The sequence below is a fragment of the Scylla paramamosain genome, unplaced genomic scaffold (assembly GCF_035594125.1).
Source record: "Scylla paramamosain isolate STU-SP2022 unplaced genomic scaffold, ASM3559412v1 Contig1, whole genome shotgun sequence".
NCBI classification, from domain to species: domain Eukaryota; kingdom Metazoa; phylum Arthropoda; class Malacostraca; order Decapoda; family Portunidae; genus Scylla; species Scylla paramamosain.
This window is the reverse complement of record NW_026973666.1, coordinates 1,548,554-1,569,755: the sequence shown is the minus strand read 5'-3', so window position 1 is coordinate 1,569,755 and position 21,202 is coordinate 1,548,554. Positions and strand designations below refer to the sequence as shown.

At 42.9% G+C, this 21,202-nt stretch overlaps 2 protein-coding genes across 5 annotated transcripts in view; both read left to right on the top strand.

Annotated features, from left to right (window-relative positions):
• LOC135095780 (nose resistant to fluoxetine protein 6-like) overlaps positions 1–21,202 on the top strand; it is a 49,889-nt gene that overhangs the window by 3,173 nt on the left and 25,514 nt on the right. For 3 of the 4 annotated variants that reach the window (XR_010264490.1, XM_063996878.1, XM_063996880.1), the window contains exons 3-6: positions 717–846; positions 1,735–1,978; positions 2,612–2,718; positions 2,993–3,084. Coding sequence is in view for 3 of the 4 variants with exons in the window: in XM_063996878.1 (XP_063852948.1) it covers positions 717–846; positions 1,735–1,978; positions 2,612–2,718; positions 2,993–3,084 (573 nt within the window). In the remaining variant the exon portion in view is untranslated. Of the gene's footprint in view, positions 1–716; positions 847–1,734; positions 1,979–2,611; positions 2,719–2,992; positions 3,085–19,389; positions 19,549–21,202 lie in introns of those variants that run through there. The other variant, XM_063996879.1, reaches the window with a different exon arrangement.
• On the top strand, positions 4,978–14,752 carry LOC135095829 (nose resistant to fluoxetine protein 6-like). Its single transcript, XM_063996955.1, has 12 exons — positions 4,978–5,005; positions 5,100–5,158; positions 6,088–6,100; positions 6,326–6,462; positions 7,464–7,631; positions 8,536–8,629; positions 9,323–9,428; positions 10,178–10,310; positions 10,804–11,000; positions 11,908–12,057; positions 13,192–13,300; positions 13,935–14,752. Exons 1-9 carry the CDS (start codon positions 4,978–4,980, stop codon positions 10,903–10,905), a joined length of 840 nt encoding a protein of 279 aa, XP_063853025.1. The 3' UTR covers positions 10,906–11,000; positions 11,908–12,057; positions 13,192–13,300; positions 13,935–14,752.

Genomic DNA, 21,202 nt, shown 5'->3' with positions numbered 1-21,202 from the left:
TTTGTATATTATGAAAACAAGCCTAATGATTTCCAGATGGTGACTTTATTTCTAGGCAAAATAATTTGTTTTGATTTAAATCATGATATACAAAGTGAAAGGATTAGTTGTTAAATTAATGAAGTGAATTAAGCTAAACCTAACCTAACCTCACCCTTGGATGGAAATGCTAGTGTTATTTCAATATTATCCTTATTATTTTTATAACAGTGACATTGTAAAAATGATGTTTGCTTGGATACATGTAAGCAATGGAGTTTGTTAAAGGTTAAGTCTGTGTTTTCTAAAGTAGCATATACCTGTCTGTGTAGGAGGTGATCCTACAGACGTGTCCAGAAAGTTGTGGTGATGGAGAAGTAAGTGGTCTGGCAGAGAAAGGGTTAGGTTGCATTACAAAGGTGTTGAAAGGGGGTGAAAGATTCTGAATGCTGGTTGACTTGCAATACAGGGGTGACAATGGTGGTGAGAGAAACTAGAAAGACTGAGAATGCTGGTTCACTTGCATTAGGGAGGTGGACAGAATGGTGGTAAGAGAATACAGAAAGTCTACTCACTTATCAATAGCTTTTACATATTCCTTTACAAAATTCTCCTAAAACAAAAACAGTTTATTACATACATCATTCTGACTGTGGTTGGAAGAGAAGATTATATTTACCAGTATCTTTTATCCCTTTACAAAACTCTCTTGAGAAAACAAAAACAATTTATTGCAGTGGTCGATTCCTGGGGGAAGACAACGGATGGACAGTACTTGGGTAATCCATACTCCGGCCTCTTTGACGAGTGTGTGATTGCGGCCTCCCCTGGTGGAAGAATTAAGGGCAAACACTGCAGGATTTACACGTAAGGGTCTTTGTGTTGTGTTGCTGGTGTTGTGTAGTGGTGCTGTGGTGTGTTGTGTGGTGCTTTGTGTTGCTGGTGAAATAAGGGCAAACGCTGCAAGATTATCATGTAACAGTTTGTGTGTTGCATTGTGTTTCTGATGAAATAAGGAGAAACACTGCAAGATTATCATGTAACAGTTTGTGTGTTGCATTGTGTTTCTGATGAAATAAGGAGAAACACTGCAAGATTATCATGTAACAGTTTGTGTGTTGCATTGTGTTTCTGATGAAATAAGGAGAAACACTGCAAGATTATCATGTAACAGTTTGTGTGTTGCATTGTGTTTCTGATGAAATAAGGAGAAACACTGCAAGATTATCATGTAACAGTTTGTGTGTTGCATTGTGTTTTTGATGAAATAAGGAGAAACACTGCAAGATTATCATGTAAGAGCCTTCTTGTTATATTGTTATGTTGGAAGAATTAAGGGCAAACTACAAAGTTATCACATAAGAACCTTTGTGTTGTGATGTGTTGTGGTGCCACATCAAACTGAGGGTTGGTGTGGTAAGTCAGTTGGTCAGCACACTGGTAGCAGGATCTGTATGATGTGCAATGCAGCCATTGGTGGTGATGCTGGAGGCAGCGAAGTGTTTGCCCACGTTTTTGATTAATCTTTTTTTAAAAGCTCTCTATTGACTCCACTGATGAATTGATAACTGAGACTTCCTGTTATCTACAAGTATTAGTACTACTGTTTCTTCGTCTTCTTCTACCAAGACAGCTACCACTACTATCATACTTTTAGTACTACTACTATTATGTAACCTAACCTAACCTGATATAACCTAACCTAACCATATGTAACCCAACCTAACCTAATCGAACCCAATGCACCCGAAACAGAACATTACTCACAGGCAATGAGGAGGAAAGGAATACAGAAGCAGAGCCGCACATACAGCCAGACCCAGACGCAGCAGCCAAATACATTGAATACCTCCGCCGCCATGTTGGCAAGCCTGACTTCACACTGCTGAAGAGTCTGGTGCGGGAGCCTCGGACGGGTGTGATGCCCTTAGCGGTGCCGTATGGGAACTTGCAGTATGACACGTGTATGCCGGATGTGTGCACCAAGGAGGAGCTGCAGGTGAGCTGCCTTGGGGGTGTTAGGTTAGGTTAGGTTAGAGTGTTGTTTTACTTTTTTGTTTCATTTGTGTTGATTTTATTTTCTTTGTTTTTTGTGATGTTAGGCTGTGTTAAGTTAGGTTCAGGTGTGTTAGGTTAGGTTGTTTTTGTCGCTCTGCATATTTTTTACATTCATACTTTCTTTCTTTGTTTTTTGCACCAAGGAAGAGTTGCAGGTGAGGGGTGTGTGTGTGTTAGGTTAGGTTTGGCTAGGCTAGGGTTAAGTTCTTATGAATTATGACATGTTCTTTTTTTCTTTTGCTGTTATTGTGTTGATGTTTGCTCTCTCTCTCTCTCTCTCTCTCTCTCTCTCTCTCTCTCTCTCTCTCTCTCTCTCTCTCTCTCTCTCTCTCTCTCTCTCTCTCTCTCTCTCTCTCTCTCTCTCTCTCTCTCTCTCTCTCTCTCTCTCTCTCTCTCTCTCTCTCTCTCTGCACTAACCCTTGTGTTCTTATGTTTTTCTGTTATTGCCTCATTCCCAAAATATAAGTCTAAACCAAGTCTTGTGTTATTTTATTGTTATTCCTCTTATGTTTCTTTCTCTCCCCTTCCCTTGTGTTCTCATGTTCATGTTATTGTTTTGTCTCACCCCCAACAGAGCAGCCTCATTGGAGAGTTCCTGCCACGTGGAATCTACCCCACTGTCCTTGAATGTTCTGTACAGGATGAAAAGGTGGAGTTCACTGATGCAGATGTTGGTTTTATGTGAGTATGTTTCTCTCTCTCTCTCTCTCTCTCTCTCTCTCTCTCTCTCTCTCTCTCTCTCTCTCTCTCTCTCTCTCTCTCTCTCTCTCTCTCTCTCTCTCTCTCTCTCTCTCTCTCTCTCTCTCTCTCTCTCTCTCTCTCTCTCTCTCTCATAAAAAATATAGTGGCTATATTTAAGAGAGTTTTTGGTGATTAAAGAAAATAGTATTACAGTGAAAGGATTAAAAGAAGAAAATAGTGTATCAGCAGTGTAACCTTCCCCTCCCTCCCTCAGGTCTCTGGTCACTTTCCTGCTTGGACTGGTGATCTGTGCCTCAGTGGTGGACATCTACCTGGAGTACACTGCCAAGCAACATGTCAGCAAAGGTACGCTCTGATGGAATAAGCTTGTGTCCCAACAAAACAATGATGAAATGGTGATGGTTGTTATTTTCAGTTCTAATTTTAAGAACCCGCCCTAAAAGAATGGTTTAGGATCCAGTGTTGAGTAGGATCCAAACCCTTGACCTGAGGGTTTTTGGGCACGCAAGTGCAGCTCAGTCACACTTGAGGGGCAGTCACAGTTACACTCCAGCTCAGCCACCAACATCTCAGCTTACTCTCCACCATTCAGACATTCCAGCTAAGTACTCTAAGGAGTCACAGGCCTGTGTCCACGTATCTTAGGTGAATATCTCGTATAACCTGGTCTTGGTATACACATGCTGACACCAAGTTGTCAGTCCATGGTAAGAGCAGCCCAGCGTTACCTGGTTAAATGTTGTAATGATGCTGCAGACTCGTGTACAGTCAGAGACTAAAAGGTGAGTCATGAATTTTAGTTAAGACATCTGTTAAAAGGCTAATCTTACAGTGCTGTCTGCTGTGTGTCATGGGAATGCTTGGTATGTAGCTCTGCTTAGGGGCTTCAGTACTCACCACACCTCGTGTGTCATAATGATTCACATCCTTAGGACTGTTGTGTTCTGTGATGCATTCAGTGTTTTTGAGCCACTCATTGTATTGAAGCAGTGTCTGAAGCACATGTCACATTCAGTATACTTGCTGAATTGTTGGACTTTCCCCTATGACATGCAGCACTAGGGGTGTCTCATAGGATATGAACTGGAGAAAGCAATCCTTTATTGCACCAGTAAACAAATATCCCCTTGATTTCCTTTAGCCATTATGTCATCAGCTTCGAACCGTTACGTGAACAGTACTTGAAGGGTTCAGGCTTGCCAACCACTAGTGCATAACTGCATTCAGATTTTCACAATGTTTCATGAATTATATTTCATATTTAGGCAAAACCCTGATGTGATTTTTGTCTTTGACTGTACACAAGAACACAAGGGTTGGTGCAGGAAGCCGTCAGGCCTACACATGGCAGTGCTTGTATAAAACATGCCAGCCTATTTCCACCTGTCATCCTTATCCATACATTTGTCAAATCTTTCAAAGCTCCCTAATGACTCAGCACTAATAACCTGATTATTGAGTCCATTACATTCATCCACCACTCTGTTTGAGAACCAGCCCCTTGCTATCTCTCTCTCTCTCTCTCTCTCTCTCTCTCTCTCTCTCTCTCTCTCTCTCTCTCTCTCTCTCTCTCTCTCTCTCTCTCTCTCTCTCTCTCTCTCTCTCTCTCTCTCTCTCTCTCTCTCTCTCTCTCTCTCTCTCTCTCTCTCTCTCTCTCTCTCTCTCTCTCTCTCTCTCTCTCTCTCTCTGCTAAGCTTGAACCCGTTATTTCTTGTTTTATTGTGATTACTGACCCAGAGAATATTGGTTACACCACCCTGTCTTGGTGTTGGTGTATCAGGTAACTGGGTATGCAAGATGACCTCATCATTTTCTAATTGAAATGTAGGTTTTGGGCTATAATTGACATATGAGACTATCCCCATATTTTCCTCCAAGGCAGACCACTCTTTTCTCTTGTCCTTGGCCAGTTCCCCTCTTACATAAAAAAACAAGAAAAACAGGTTGGATGCAAACTGCACATATAGAATTTATACTACCATCCTGAGTTTCTAATTATGGTGTAAACTTGTAACTATTATTAAGGCTGAGATGCCATAACTCAAATTATGCTGTAAACTTTCACCACAACACTGAGGACCGTATTCTGAAACACTTCTGTGCCGCACGTCCACTAATTTCAAAAGGCTGTGGTTGAAGTGACATAAGGTTTTTTTTAGGGTGATTTTATGGTTCTAGTGACAGATTAACACTTCCACATTATTATTGAGATAAACATTCTTGAGAACCCAGCTAATCATGCCTGTGGTCATGGAAGACAGTCGTGGTGGGAGAGGAAAGCACTTCAGAATACAAGCCAATGTTTTCCTCACCTTTTCTTACCTTTCACTCACTAACTCGCCTGTTCCACTCCCCCACAGGTGTGCTTCGTTACCTGCTGGTGTTCTCAGCCTACACCAACCTGGGCAAGATACTCCAGGTGAACCCCAAGGCCAGTCCGGGGAACATCACCTGCCTGCACGCACTGAGGTGACTGGCTGTTTTGTTTGGTATTTTACTATTTATCAGTGGGGCTAAGATAGATAGATAGACTACTATTACTACTGCTGTTGCTGCTGCTGCTGCTGCTGCTGCTGCTGCTGCTATCATTATTACTACTGTTCCTTTCCACCAGGGGCCAGTGGGGTTAAAACATAAACTACTACTACTACTACTACTACTATTACTACTACTACTACTACTACTACTACTACTATTACTACTACTACTACTACTACTACTACTACTACTACTACTACTACTACTACTACTACTACTACTACTACTACTACTATTACTACTACTACTACTACTACTACTACTACTACTACTACTACTACTACTACTACTACTACTACTACTACTACTACTATCCCTTTCCAGCAGGGGCTGGCAAGCTAAGAGTGTGAACTACATGTGTGTGGTGCCTTGACTGGGCTGCCCTTTATGGGATTGCTGGCCTGGTATATAGATAGATAGATAGATAAAACTTATTTACTACTACAACCACCACCATTCCTTCCATCAGGGCAAGCCATTACACTAGAGCCTGTTAAACCCTTGTAAACCTCACTAACTTCCACTAATTCCAGTAACTTCCACTGAAGTCTGCTAAACCATTGAAAACCCTAGTAACTTCTACTACAGCCAGTTAAACTATCACTGGAATCTTGAAAACACTCCTGAAAGCCCTAATAACTTCCACTATAGCCTGTCAGACTATCACTGGAATCATGAAAACAACCTTGAAAATCCTAATAACTTCCATTAGAACCTGTTAGATTATTACTGGAATCATGAAAATGCCTTTTAAAAACCCCCGCTAACATCTACTAGAGCCTGCTAAACTCCTTCCTCTTTCTTTTTCAGAACACTTTCAATGGTGTGGGTGATTTGGTGCCACCAGCAGACCATACCTTTTCTCAACATGGCTAATATACTGCTGCTCCTTTGGGTAAGATCTGCGTGTGTGTGTGAAATGTTTTGAAATCTAAATGACAGTATATTGTTTTATCTCCTTTTCCTTTGCTGCCTCCTCTTTCTCCTCCTCCTCCAACCACCACCACCACCACTTCACCCACAGAGCTACCAGAACATCCTGGCACAGACAATCATGAATGGCTTCCCCAGTGTGGACACCTTCTTCTTCCTGAGTGGGCTTCTCGTCTCCTACAGTGTGCTGAGGGAGGCCAGGAGGACCAACAGCTTCAATGTGCTTCTCTTCTATGTCCACAGATTCATGCGGTGAGGGAGAGGGGAGAGAGAGAGTGTGTGTGTGTGTGTGTGTGTGTGTGGGTGGGAGTGACAGTGCTGGTGCTGCCTTTGCCACACGTGTGATGGCAGCCTCTAATCTTCCCGTCTTCCTTCCAGTCCCACAGTTACTGAGCCACTCAAACAAACACATTCACAACACTCTTTTCTTTGTTGTTAAGTTTGCTGGGATCCATCATAATGTGAGGAGAAGTAAATGTGAGTGATGAAATGAGAAGGTCACGGCGAGGGGGAAACAGGCAGGAGAGCATGGGAGAGACATCTCTACCCACTGTGCCTCACAGGTACTGTCGACAACTGAGCATAGCATCATCAGGGAATGTGAGTTACCATGTGTGATGAAAATTTACCACATTGTGATGCCTCCCATGCAGTAGATTGAGCATCAAAGCTGTGGTCTTTGGACACTCATGCTTGCACTTCATTTTTTTTTTTTTTTTTTTTTTGCAGGCATTATAAAACTTCATTCACAGTATATGTATGATTATTATTTTATTATTATTTGGAGGATTCAGGAATCCCGGACCTATGCCATTGTAGCCCAGACAGAGTGACAAGAGTGTTATATACTTCACAAAGTAACTGCTAGGATTGAGGCACACAACCTTGTGGCCACGAGCCAAGCACTCTGTCACTGAGCCATCCAGTGCTCTGTAATGTTTTAGCAATAAAACATTAAAATCTACACTAAAAATCTTCCATTCTGAATTCTGAAATCTGAAAAGTGTCAGACCCCAAGGTTTTTGGATAAGAGGCCGTGAACTTATACTACTACTACTACTACTACTACTACTACTACTACTACTACTACTACTACTACTACTACTACTACTACTACTACTACTACTACTACTACACCCTTGTTACATCAGTTAGAAAACTGCAGTATCCCTTCTTCATGCTTAAAACACCTCCTATCACTTAAATACCCCTGGAAACATCTCACCACCAATTTCCTCCCCCACCCCCCACAGCCTGGTCCCCCCATTGGCCTGACGGTGGGTCTTTATGCCACTGTGATGCGGTTCCTGGTGGGAGGACCCATTAGTTTTATATGGGACCTTGCATTCTACCCAAACTGTCAGAAGTACTGGTGGAGGGACATCCTTTTCCTGGATAACTTCTACTTCGGTGATCCTGTGGTGAGTGGTGTATGGTTGTTGTGGTAGTAATTCTCTCTCTCTCTCTCTCTCTCTCTCTCTCTCTCTCTCTCTCTCTCTCTCTCTCTCTCTCTCTCTCTCTCTCTCTCTCTCTCTCTCTCTCTCTCTCTCTCTCTCTCTCTCTCTCTCTCTCTCTCTCTCTCTCTCTCTCTCTCTCTCTCTCTCTCAATATAAGAGGGAAACTGGCCAGGGGTAACAAAAAGTTACAAGAAAAATGCCCACTGAGGCACCAGTCCCCAAAGAAAGGTCAAAAGGATCATCCAAAATTGAAGGATAAGTGTGTTGAAGCCTCCCTCCTGAGAAGTTTGAATCACAGGAAGGAGGAAATACAGAAGCAGGCAGAGAGTTCAGGAGTTTACCAGTGAAAGGGATGAATGATTGAAAATACTTGTTAACTCTTGCATTAGAAAGATAGACAGAAAAGGGGTTAGAGATTAAAGAAAGCATTGTGCAGAGAGGGAAGTCATGTAGTTAGCAAGATCAGAAGAGCAGTTAGCACGAAAATAGCCATAGAAGATAGCGAAAAATGCAACATTGTGGTGATGGAAAGGCTGAAGACAGTCAGTAAGAGGATAGGAGTTCATGAGGAAGAAAGAGAGAGAGAGAGAGAGAGAGAGAGAGAGAGAGAGAGAGAGAGAGAGAGAGAGAGAGAGAGAGAGAAAAAATAGTCAGTTAGAGGAGAGGAGTTGATGAGGGAGAAGAGAAGGAGGTTGAAGACAGTCAGTTAGAGTAGAGAAGTTGATGAGGGGGAAGAGAGAGGCTGAAGTCAATCTGGCATGGAGGTCTTCATTCCAGACAGAAAAGAAAAAAGGTGGTGACTATTTTTTGTGTTTTGCATACCACAGAGGTAGTTGTGAGTGTTGACAGTAATGTTGTGTTTTGGCAGTGTGTGGGGCAGGCCTGGTACCTGGGGACAGACATGCAGCTCTACCTGGTGGCTCCACTTATCATCCTCCCTCTCTACTTCCTCAAGAAGTATGGTGAGTGTCTCTTTCCTGTTGTTGGGAGAGGGTTGTGTTGTAGTGAAGCTAGTGTTGGGTGTGGAGCTTGGCAGGCATGGTGTGGTGTAGTAAAGTGTGCCAGAGCTACTGAGGTGTAGTAGGGTGGTTCATGAGACTGTCCCTTTCACCCAGGAGCTGATGGGGCTGAGAGTGTGGATGATGTGTGTGTGTATGTAAGTGTGTGGTGCTTTGTTTGGGCCACCCCGTTTGGGATTGCTGGCCTGGTTTGCCACATGGTATGCCCACTGCTGGCCTGCCATGTGAGGCTTGATGGCTTCTTGCACTAACTCTTCTGTTGTTATGTTATTAGTAGTAGTAGTAGCAATAGTGATATTAAAATTAAAAATAGATGGGGATGACAGGTGGAAATAGGCAAGCATGTTCATACAGGCACTGCCATGTGTAGGCCTAGTAAAATTAGAAATAGATGGGGATCACAGGTAGAAATAGGCAAGCATGTTTTATACAGGCACTGCCACATGTAGGCCTGATGGCTTCCTGCACCAACCCTTGTGTTCTTGTGTTAGTAGTAAGTAGTACTAATAGATGGGTGATGACAGGTGGAAATAGGCAGGTGTGTCTCATACAGGGACTGCCACACGTAGGCCTGAGGACTTCCTGCACCAACCCTTGTGTTCTTGTTTTCTGATGTTTTTATGTTATGGTCCACAGGTAAGGCTTGGCTGTTCCTGCTGACTGCTGCATCTGCCATCATTCCTGCTGCAATCATTTACCAGTACAACCTTCCTCCTACATCTCTCTCCAATCCTTTAGTTACGTAAGTGTGTGTGTGTGTGTGTGTGTGAGTGTGTGTGTGTGTGTGTGTGTGTGTGTGTGTGTGTGTACAGTTAGTGTGAATACCCAGCATCTGTTGTGGTCTCAGGATTGGAGGAGGTGCAAGATAGGGAACGGCCTCATTATTAGTTTGTACTGAGAGGCCTTGCTATGGATGTGTGTAGCCAGCTGTGTTGTGCCTACGCTCCTGAGGTTTAGTAGGGTGGTTTGTGAGGCTGACCCTTTCCACCAGGGGCTAATGACGCTAAGAATGTGAATGGTGTGCTACATTGTTCGAGTGTGTGGTGCCTTGTCTTGACCACATTGTGTGGGACTATCTGCCTCTTGTATAGATAATAGAGACTTATTTACTACTATTACTACTCATTGGAGCCTGTTAAACTTTCACTGGAACCATGAAAACACCATTGAACCATTGAAGTCCCCCAATAACTTCCACTGGAGCTTGTCAAACTATCACTGGAACCATGAAAACACCCCTTAAAACCCCAATAACTTCCACTGGAGCCTGTTAAACCATCACTGGAACCATGAAAACACCATTGAAATCCCCAATAACTTCCACTGGAACCTGTTAAACTATCACTGGAACCATGAAAACACCCCTGAAAACCTTAGTCATTTCCTCTCATTTTTCATGGAGAGCAAGGTTAAGGAAAGACCACATCAAAGGTAGGCTGGAATGTATTTTTTGACCAGCTGACAGTCACTTACCCCCTCTCTCTTGTGCAGGTCAGAAATGAGTAATGACTACTTTGACAAGATTTATGCTCCCCCTTGGACTCGTGCTAGCCCCTGGTTGGCTGGTGTGTGGCTGGGCTACATCTTCTACCGACAAGGCAATACCAGATACAAGATGAATGCTGTGAGTGGTGTGTGGTACTTTGTCTGGGCTGCTCCATGTGGGATTCCTAGCTTGATATATAAATTTATTTACTACTACTACTACTACTACTACTACTACTACTACTACTACTACTACTACTACTACTACTACTACTACTACAACTACTACTAGTTTTCACCAGAGGCCAACATGGTTAAGAGTATGTGTGTTGGTGTGATATGTGGTTTGTGGTGTGGTGTGGTGGTATGTGTGGTGTGTGGTGTGGGTGTATGTGTGGTGTGTGGTATGTGTGATGTGTGGTGTATGGTGTTGTGTGATATGTGGTGGTGTGGTGGTGTGTGGTTTCTTGTGTTCTTCCTCATGTTTATGTTACGTGGTGGTGTGATGTGGTGGAGATACTGGGATTTTCAAGGGTGTTTGCATGATTGTAATGATAGTTCAACCTAACCTAACATAATCCAACCTAGCCTAATCCAACTCAAACCCAACTTAACCCAACTCATCCCCACAGCTGACTGTCACAGTGGGGTGGACGTTGGCTGCAATCACCGGGCTACTGGTGGTGTTTGGCATGTTCAGCTACAACAGGGTGGTGGTGCCCATGCCCCTATGAGGTGATGACGCAGGTGGTGTATGGCGGTGGGCACCGGCTGGCCTGGGGCGCTGTGCTGGTGTGGGTGGTGTTTGCGTGTCACAATGGATATGGAGGTGAGTGGGATGGGTTGCTGTACAGGGAGCCCTCACTTTACCACAGTCTGAACTTCTGCTGTGTGGTGGTCACAGTGCTGTACATTCCCTCTTGAGTGATTTTTACAGATTTCTTCATTTTTTTAGTTAGTGTAGGTCTCCCATGTGTTCTTCTGCATGCACAGTAGTTATATTTTTATGTCCTAGATTATGACTGTACAGTATTATAGCATTAGCACAGGTGAGTGAGCAAGCACTCTTGGTGTTATTTAGGCTGGTTCTGACTGACCTATACCCAAAACCAGTTTACAGTGTTGCATAGGAATAGAACTCCATTGTAACTTGAGGACTCACTGTACAGGGTGACCCAGGAGGAAGCTGCAAGAAACTATCAGGCCCACATGTAACAGTTTGTTTTTCCTTCTTTCATCTTTAGCTTTACTGTTTGTCTTTGTGTATGTAGGGTCACTATGCTATTTTTTCACTTCTTTTTTCATGTTCCTCATCTTGCCATGCCATTCCTAATCTTAATTATCTCTTCCTGTCATTTGTCACAGGTTTGGTGGAGTTTCCTGTCTCACCCCATCTTAATCTCATTAGTCTTGTTTTCCTGTCATTCCCTATTTTCTTAATCTTTCTTTTGTTTTCCTGTCATTTCTCATTATCTTAATTTTGCTTTTCTTGTCATACCTCATGTTAATATCATTCTCCTTGTTTTCCTGTCATTCCTCGTCTTAATCTCGTCTTCCTGTCACTTCTCATCTCTTTGTTATTAGTTATGTTCTTTTCCTTGTTTTCTGTCATTCATTTTCTTTTCTTGCCATTCTTTATCTTAATTTCTCCTTTTTCTGTCATATCTCATCAATTTATCTCTTCTTCATCTTTTCCTGTCACTTCTCTTGTTAACCTTCTTTTCCTCTTTCTCCAGGTTTGGTGGACGGGTTCCTGTCTCACCCTGTGTGGCAGCCCGTGAGTCGCCTCACCTACACCACCTACCTGCTGGCGCTGCCCCCTGCAGAGCATCCTCCACTACAACACAAGCCAAGGCGGGGCCTACTACTTCACCCACCTCAATACGGTAACACTGTGCCCTCTCTCTCTCTCTCTCTCTCTCTCTCTCTCTCTCTCTCTCTCTCTCTCTCTCTCTCTCTCTCTCTCTCTCTCTCTCTCTCTCTCTCTCTCTCTCTCTCTCTCTCTCTCTCTCTCTCTCTCTCTCTCTCTCTCTCTCTCTCTCTCTCTCTCTCTCTCTTATTAGAAGTAGAGGGTGTGGGTACATAAACCAGAGCCAGATTACTAAAGTATTATGCTTATCTTGGTCATCACAGATACACCCCCCTTCCCCCCCCCCACACACACACATACATACATACACACACACACACACACACACACACACACACACACACACACACACACACACACACACACACACACACACACACACACACACACACACACACACACACACACAGAAAGAGAGAGAGAGAGGGAGAGAGAATAGTTGTGTGAACTAGCAGTGGTCTCCTAGCTAGTCATTTACACCCCCATTTGAATGCCTGGAAGTGTGTGTTGTGGTGGTGTGTAGTCTGCATCAAATGGCTCCACAAGCAACTGTACTGCAGTGAAAGTTACTCTCCATCCTGGCAAACGGTGCAATCATTGTGAGGTGGTGGCCCTTCTGGGTGGTGGCGCGAATGGTGTGGGTTGAGGTGGGCGGGGACGGCAGAGAGACATTGCAATGAGGATTGGGTTTTTCTACAGTAGTTTTATCACAGACAGCACACCAGTGGTGCAGGGCGTACCCAGACAGCTCATGGGGGGTTGAGCTATCTGTGTGTGTCCTTCCTGTGTGCTGGCCATAACACTGCTTTTCTCACAATTTGCTTGAGTGTCACAGAGAGAGAGAGAGACAGAGAGAGAGAGAGAGAGAGAGAGAGAGAGAGAGAGAGAGAGAGAGAGAGAGAGAGAGAGAGAGAGAGAGAGAGAGAGAGAGAGAAGGGGAGGGCAGAAGTGGTGGGGGAGTAGCCACTACTTTATTCCCTGGGGAATTTATCACTGTTTAGAGTCGGGTCAGGTCGAGCATTGGGAGACGACGTGAAGCATTTGGTGGCCAGATGCATGCCTAAACAACACTATCGTCCACAAGACACTTTCATCATGGCACTACCCAGTAGCATTTCACTGTCCTCACTAACACACTATTGCCCCGCAGATCATATCCACGGTGGGAGCGGTGGTGCTGACACTGCCACTGTCCTTGCTGCTGTCCCTGCTTGCTGAGTCTCCCGTGGTGGGCCTTGAGAGACTGCTGCTGAGGCCCAGTGAGTCTGTCTAACTTAGCCTAGCCCAACCTAACCAAACCTCAAGAGACTGCTGCTAAGAGCCAGTGGGTCTTTGTTTAAGCTAACCCAGCCTAACCTAACCTAACCTAACTGCTGCTGAGGTACACTTAGTCTTTGCGTAACCTAGTCTTACCTAACCTAGCTTAGTATAACCTAACTCATCTCAACCCAGCATAACATAACAACTGCTGCTGAGGTCCAGTGAGTCTTCGTTTGTGTTTGGACAAGATAGGGCTAATTTATTTATTTATTTTTTTTTTTTTAGATAAGTTTTTTAGGGTAAAGTTTGTGTTGTTGCATTTAACATTTTTTCCTTAGATGAAGCTTGTCTTGAGGGTTTTTTAGGCTGTAGTTTGGTTTTGTGCAGTGTTTGTGTTTGGAGAGGATAGGGTTAGGGTGTGTGTGTGTGCACACGCATTATTACAGCATTATTTGTGTGAGCAAATTTTCTTATGTTGGTAATCAGGCCGGTGGGTTTTTATCCAGTGTCTTATTTTTGATGAAATGGGGTTAAGTTGTGTTTTATTTTATTGTATTTATTTTCTTCCCTTTTTATGTGGGCCTTGTTTGTAATGTTGTGACACAAGATTCCCTGACCACACACTGCCCACAGGTCACAGCACACCGCGGCCTGCACCACCCAGTGAAGAGAAGGCTGCCCCACCACCCCCTGTCAACCCTGCCTTCCTTGATGGCGAGATGGCAAAGGAGGGCACCACCATCACCACCGCCACTGCTGGCTTCTCCAACCCTGTGTTCACTGTGGAGGAAGTGGTGAAGGGAAGCTGATGTGTGGGCGGGGAAGTGGCAAGGAAGTGAAGGAAAGCCTGACCAGGAAAGCCATTACTGCTACTATTATGTACTACTACTACTAATACCACTACCACTACTACTACTACTACTACTACTACTACTACTACTACTACTACTACTACTACCACCACCACCAATACTATTACCACTACCACTACTACTACTACTACTACTACCACCACTACTACTACTACTACTACTACTACTACTACTACTACTACTACTACTACTACTACTACTACTACTACTACTACCACTACCACCACCACTACTACTACTACTACTACTACTACTACTACTACTACTACTGATAGTACTGTTATAGTAATCCAGATCCTTTCTGGCCACTGGGTGGGATCCAGCCAGCCAGCCATGTCCCTCAGCTGTCACCTGTGTGCCACCACAGTGGCCATGAAATGTCTCTCACATTGTTAAGTTGTAACTAAGTATGTTCTAATTGTCAAATTCTACAATAAGATTGTATGTATTCATAACTGACTAAGATTTTTCATGGGAAAATAATTAGTGATGTCAAGAGAGGGAGAAAGAGAGAGAGTCTCAAATTATCCTGTGGATTCAATTGTTATGAAATCATGAAAAATACTATTTTTCTCATTGTGACTTCATTTCCATACTGCCCAAGTCATCATTCTTGACGCATTTTTACTGGATGACGGTTATAATAGTTATAATGGTAATAACAGAGAGAGAGAGAGAGAGAGAGAGAGAGAGAGAGAGAGAGAGAGAGAGAGAGAGAGAGAGAGAGAGAGAGAGAGAGAGAGAGAGGAGGGAGGACAAGGGCAGAGTAACAGATTAACAAGTTTGGGTGAGGTCATGCTATTAAAAGGACAAGCAAGGTTGGTGAGGGCAATAAGTGATGACACTGTGTGACGGCCACCACCCAATTGGCCAAGAAGGATTTGGAAGAATATAGGCATTGTTATTAGTTTTAGGTTGCTGTTATTTGTTAATGCTTGTACTGCTCTCATTACTACCACCACCATCACCTATTACCACTACTACTGTTTCCACTGCTACTGCCACTACTGTTGCTACTAGACATTGTTGTTGTGTCATTGTTATTGAATGAGGATTGTGTTCGCTTCTCTTGAGAAAATTTCTCCCCACCTCCATACCACTCTAGTCCTGTTTAATTTTTTGTGAGACTAGAGCATCGAGATTTTGTAGTAATGTCCATCTATGGCAATGTTATTTGTGTGGTTTTAATGGAAATAGGCCAAGGAGTGCTAGGAATAGGTAGAGTAGCGAAGAAAAAGGAAGACTAACAGAGCTGTGGGAAATGATTGAGGGAGAAAAAGAAAATATGAAAGATGCCATGTATTGGCCACAAGAAGAAGAGTGGGGAGGCAAGTGATGCCAGGACTTCCTCAGAGGACCCAGCCTCTTTCTCTGCCCAGCCACCACTGGAAGCAGACCCTTGTTGCCCACTCTGACTGGTGGCCCACGTGGACATCCACTATTCATCAGTCTGCCCCTGTAGGTCACTGAGAGTCGAGAGCACACACGGTGCAGTGGAGGAGCATCTCAGTGCTTGGAGGGCCGCAGCTGTCTGCCCTCACAACTGTCAGGCTCCTCATCACCAGGCAGAGTGTGGAGGGTTCATTGTTATGCACCTCAGCCTGTTTAGGTAGGAAGGTTAACACTTCTTTATTTTTTTTTATTATTATTATTATTTTTTTTTATGAACTACATTAAAAAGCAGAAAATATATAATTTCCTTTTCTTTCCATCTTTAGCAGTTGAATGTTCTTATTTTGCCTTCTTTTTATTTATTTTTTATAGTTTTCTTGCTTTCATATTTCTCTCTTCCTTTTTCTCTTGTTTATTCATCTTTTGAATTCCTCTCAACTTTGTCTTTTTTTTTTTTTTCAATACAACAAATGCAAAGGACATGCACACCTATGAATGAGGTTTATAATAATCTGAGTTTCTCGCCTCCAAAAGACGGGGCCTCCCACGCCCACAGACTGTTATATCCTCCTGTCGGCAAGCAGTATATTTAATCTCCCAAAGGACGGGCAAACACCAGCGGTGCAGGGTAAAAAACCTTGGGAGAAAGAAAACACCACTGCTCAACAATCTCTATATCCTGTGACTCCAAAGTTCCCAACAGCTCTGAACCCCAGTAGCATTTAATGGCATAAAACGATGATGACAAACACAAGACAACAAACTGAGTCCAAGAAGGTCAGAAAACCATATTCAGCTCCTTAACACCACACAATTACAGCAAACACAGGGACGGCCAAGGGAACTCGTTGTCACCACTAGTGTAACAGGCACAGAACATTCAGGTAGTCCAATAACTGCTGCTTATGCTACCTAATTGGCAGGGGCTTACTGCAACGGGTATACGATCACTTCACATGCATAATACCAAATATCCACTGAGGTCTTCAGGAATATAATCCTGGTAGAGTATGTGTGCCAAGCACCACAGAAAGATGTCACAGTGCAGATGATGGCAGAAAAGGAAACCTGCCCTACTGTAGCATCTAGAACACCACCTCAGTGTGGGAGAAACCCATCACTCACTTCAACATGGGCAAACATCCTACCAGGAGTAGTGTGAGAGTGGGGACGTTACCACACGAACACATAAACCTATCGCACCAGTGGTTGAAGACTGGGTAAGAGAGATGTTGACCACTCTGAAGCCCTCCCAAGTGCCAATGCCAACATTTAGTGATGGAGCAGGTCCATCCATGTGTTGAGTACTGGCCATTCAGGCGGAGTTTCCAGACGCACACTGCAATGGCTGATTTATCAGACTACCAAAAATTTGAGAATTACAAGACGCAGTCAACCTTCGCCCCCTCCTTCGCTCTGCACGTATTCACCCACCTGGGAAATCACAGTTGATTAATAAGATTGAGTATATCGTTTACTGTTTTTCGGATCTTGCTAAGTATACAGCTCCAACACCTCAAATTCATGTTCTCAATTCTATAACATCAACATCAGCATTTGGAAAGGTAACGCTTCAGTCGGATATTGAAATCTCTCTATGGAAACTTCCACATGATCAAACCTGCCAAATAAAAGGCGCATGTGGTGGGCACACTTTTAGCAGGCATCTGGCACAGTCAGTCATTGTCACGGTAGACCTACGTCCTCCCTCCTTCTATCACTTTCAATGTAGCGCGATTGACATGTTACCGTCGATAAATTCATGATCCCTTTAGCCGTGAATACTGACGTTTCCAGGATGCACCACGTGGAGGCGGAGGCGATGCCGTGATGGGAGGGTGGGTGCGAGGAGTGGAGACGTTGGTGGGTTGGATGTTGCCATGGAAGGAGGGAGGGACGGAAGGTGAGGAAGGAAAACGCTCACCTCCCAACTCCGCTTCCCGTGGGATACCGCAAGATGCAAGGCGACACACAAGACACTCAGAAATATTATTATTATTATTATTATTATTATTATTATCATATTATTTATTTATCTTTTTTTTTTACTTTTATATAACTTCATGCGAGATCTGAAAGCGCCATCATGTTCAGGAGTATTTTATGTCCTAGAATATATCTTTTATTCTAAGCATAACTTCATGGTGGCAAGACGTAATGATTGTAATTCTATAAACCATGAAATTTTATTCCTTAACTTATAATCGCCAAATCATTATATATATATATATATATATATATATATATATATATATATATATATATATATATATATATATATATATATATATATATATATATATATATATATATATATATATATATATTACCTTACCAGATTAAAAACTGATTTAGTTTTAACAAATACTGCTGTTGTGCACGCCCGTTCCGGCCTTCAGGCACCTTCAGATACACACGTAGCATTGCAGCAGCCCAAGGCGGTCAGCACACACAACAGGAATCCACCACTGCTGTCGTGGTCGGGTTCGTTTGGCTAGTGAGGGTGAGGCACGCACACACGGCACCAGTCTGGACTCAACATACTACTGAGAGGGGGGAAGGGCAAAAAAAACAGTCTCACTAGCACTACTGTCTTTATTGACCACACCGAGCAGTACCACAGGACACGAGGCACACTAACACGTTTCAACACCAGTAAGGATAGCACCATCGGCCTCACTCAGCAAAGTGTCTATATCGCTGGGCAGCGTGTCCCACCTCAGAACAACAGCACTACACAAAACAGAACACCAAAGCACTGCAGAGAACAACAGCACTACACAGAATAATAGCACACTATAGTCACAGCGTAGCACAGCTGTCTCCTCCGATGGTCCACGCCGTAACAGACCATACAGGTGCCACACACACACACACACACACACACACCTCAGTGTCAAGTAATCACTGTCTTAGACTACCAGGACACAATCCTCACAGCATGCCCCGGGGCGCAGTCACGTAGTGACAGCGGCGGGCAACTTACTTAGGAGCGTCAGACAAGGGAAGCACACTGCAGACTGTCGGCACAGGGGCTTCTCTTCCATCTGGGGTCGCGGTGTGGCGTAGACGGGAAACGGGCGCTCTCTCTCTCCTCTCGGCTTCACTTCATCTGGCGTCGCAGTGTGGCGTAGATAGGAAATGGGCGCTCTCTTTCTCTCTCTTTTGGGGACCGACACAGCTTCTTATAATAATGTCAGTCCCTCAATGATTGGCCAGCATGCTGCTGCTCTCCCGACCAGTTACCGTCCTTGCCACTTCTTGTCTCTCCAAGCTGCCTCCGCTAACAGCTCATGCATTATTGCCTGTGTTCACTACCCGGCAGCACAGTTGCTACCAACGTCACCCTCCCCCCACCCGTCTCAACACTATTCTATCTGTGGATGAGAGCAAAATTCGCCATGGTTATGTAATAGTTGAGCTGAGTGAAGAAATACAAATATTTCTTTAGGGAGGCTGAGCTTCCTTCAAACTCTGCAGCTTGCAAGTCAGAGTGCAGCAGATCTCGCTGGGATTCTGAAAGGACTATAGAACCAAAAAACACACTTGAAAACCTCAGCAACTTCTATTTGAGGCTGCTACGAGTAAAGTGGACCCTACAGGATCAATATTATTGCGCAATATATTGTCTCATTTTTATTGTGCATTAAAATATCACTCTTTTTGATATCTTCAGTATATTGTGTCATTCTTCAGTACCTCCCCTTTACTGTCAATAATATTGTACAATACGGAATATTGCGTAATAATATTGATCGTGTAGGGTCAGCTATACAGAGATAAGAGAGAGTGACTTGTGACAGATAGAGAGAGAGAGAGAGAGAGAGAGAGAGAGAGACGAGTGTATGTGTGTACCGTGTGGGAGAGTGACAGTGTTGGATCGGTCATTGAAGCGTCAGTCGGCAGCATGTTGTGGGGGCTGCTGCTGGTGGTGGTGGTGGTGTTTGTGGCGGGGACAGACGCCGAGTCCTTGCTGCATGAAGGTAAGCGCATAGATGGGCTGGCTAGTAGTTGTGTTATGCGTGTTTTTTTTTTTTTTTTTTATCAATTTATTTTTTGTCTGCATTTTATTATTATTATTATTATCATTATTATTATTGTTGTTGTTGTTGTTGTTGTTGTTGTTGTTGTTGCGTTTATTTCATTTATTATTATTATTATTATTATTATTATTATTATTATTATTATTATTATTATTATTATTATTATTATTGTTGTTATTATTATTATCATTTATATCATCATCATCATTACATTACATTATTATTTGTTCATTCATTTACTGATTTTTTTTTCTAGTTTATTTATTCATTTTCATTCTTATTTTTTCTCATGTTAACGTATGAAGATCTCCAGTAGTTTTAGCAGGCAGTAGTGGAAGTTTTTGGGATTTTCAAGTGTGATTCCATGGTTTTAATGATATTTAGCAAGAAATCTAGAAATCTACATCAATATGAAAAACAGCCTCGAGAACCTGGCAAATCGAGATAATCGCTGTGGCCTCTGGAAATATTCCTGACAAAAGAATCGTGTATCACAAAACACTTGGGCAGATTTTCTTTTTCTTTTTCATTCATAAGGTAGAATTCTTATTTAACTATGACTGGAATCATGAAATCACCCTTGAAAACCCCTATAATTAATTAAATTGCCACTAGAGCCTGTTAAACGTAAAACTTAAAACTTCCATTAGAACCTGTTAAAATTGATCGAGATAAGACACATAAGTTTTAAGAAAACAACCTCCTAATTACTGGTACTTTTAGTTAAGACTATGATAAAACATGGCGTAATCTTTATCATATACACTTGATTAGCATTACACCTCTTCCAGTCACGGTGACATGGAGGCGGATGAGATAGTAGACAGCAGCGTTATCTCAAGAGGTTTCGCAATGTTTAGGTCAAAGGCTCATGCACTATCTAAGATCATGTTGATGAGAGAGAGAGAGAGAGAGAGAGAGAGAGAGAGAGAGAGAGAGAGAGAGAGAGAGAGAACCTTGAAGGAAGAGGAATAATATAAACAATGCTTTTATCCTTCACACACACACACACACACACACACACATACACACACACCTGCAAGGAATAGTTTTGTCAGATAAAAGAAAAAAAATAAGGTTGGAGAAGAAAAAAAAGTATAGACCGGAAGCTTCGATGCAACACACACACACACACACACACATTAATATTAACATAATTTTGTGTGTGAAAAAAAAAAAAATATCATTCTAATGGATAAACAAGTAAATAGACTAAACAGGAGAAAGTATAATTCAACACCACCTGACACTAAAGAAATTATAAGCTAGTATTCTTGCAACCGCTTCTTTCTTTCTAAAGATACACGGTTCTCGTAAATTTACATGCAAAAACTTGTACCAAAATTATGAAAAATTAGCAGTTATGATTAAATGATATATATGAAAAAAAAAAAGTTAAGATATGACGGAATTATGAGTAAGGGGCACTGGGCAGATGTCAACAGACAGGCGGCACGTGCGGCATGTAGGCTGGGCAGGATTCTATAAAACGGGTAATCGCGAATCCGATTACTTGGCCTGTTGGATTCGTGGGATTCGAATCCTCCACGAATCCTATGTACTCTTAAGTTCTTAACAAGTCCCGGGTGCCTGA

Bases quoted from the DNA above. Each gene is read 5' to 3' on its own strand.
- LOC135095829 (XM_063996955.1), top strand. From the start codon at position 4,978: ATGCCTGTGGTCATGGAAGACAGTCGTG. The intron at 5,006-5,099 runs GTGGGAGAGGAA...ACTCCCCCACAG, and splicing joins GGTCATGGAAGACAGTCGTG to GTGTGCTTCGTTACCTGCTG. The intron at 6,463-7,463 runs GTGAGGGAGAGG...CACCCCCCACAG, and splicing joins TATGTCCACAGATTCATGCG to CCTGGTCCCCCCATTGGCCT.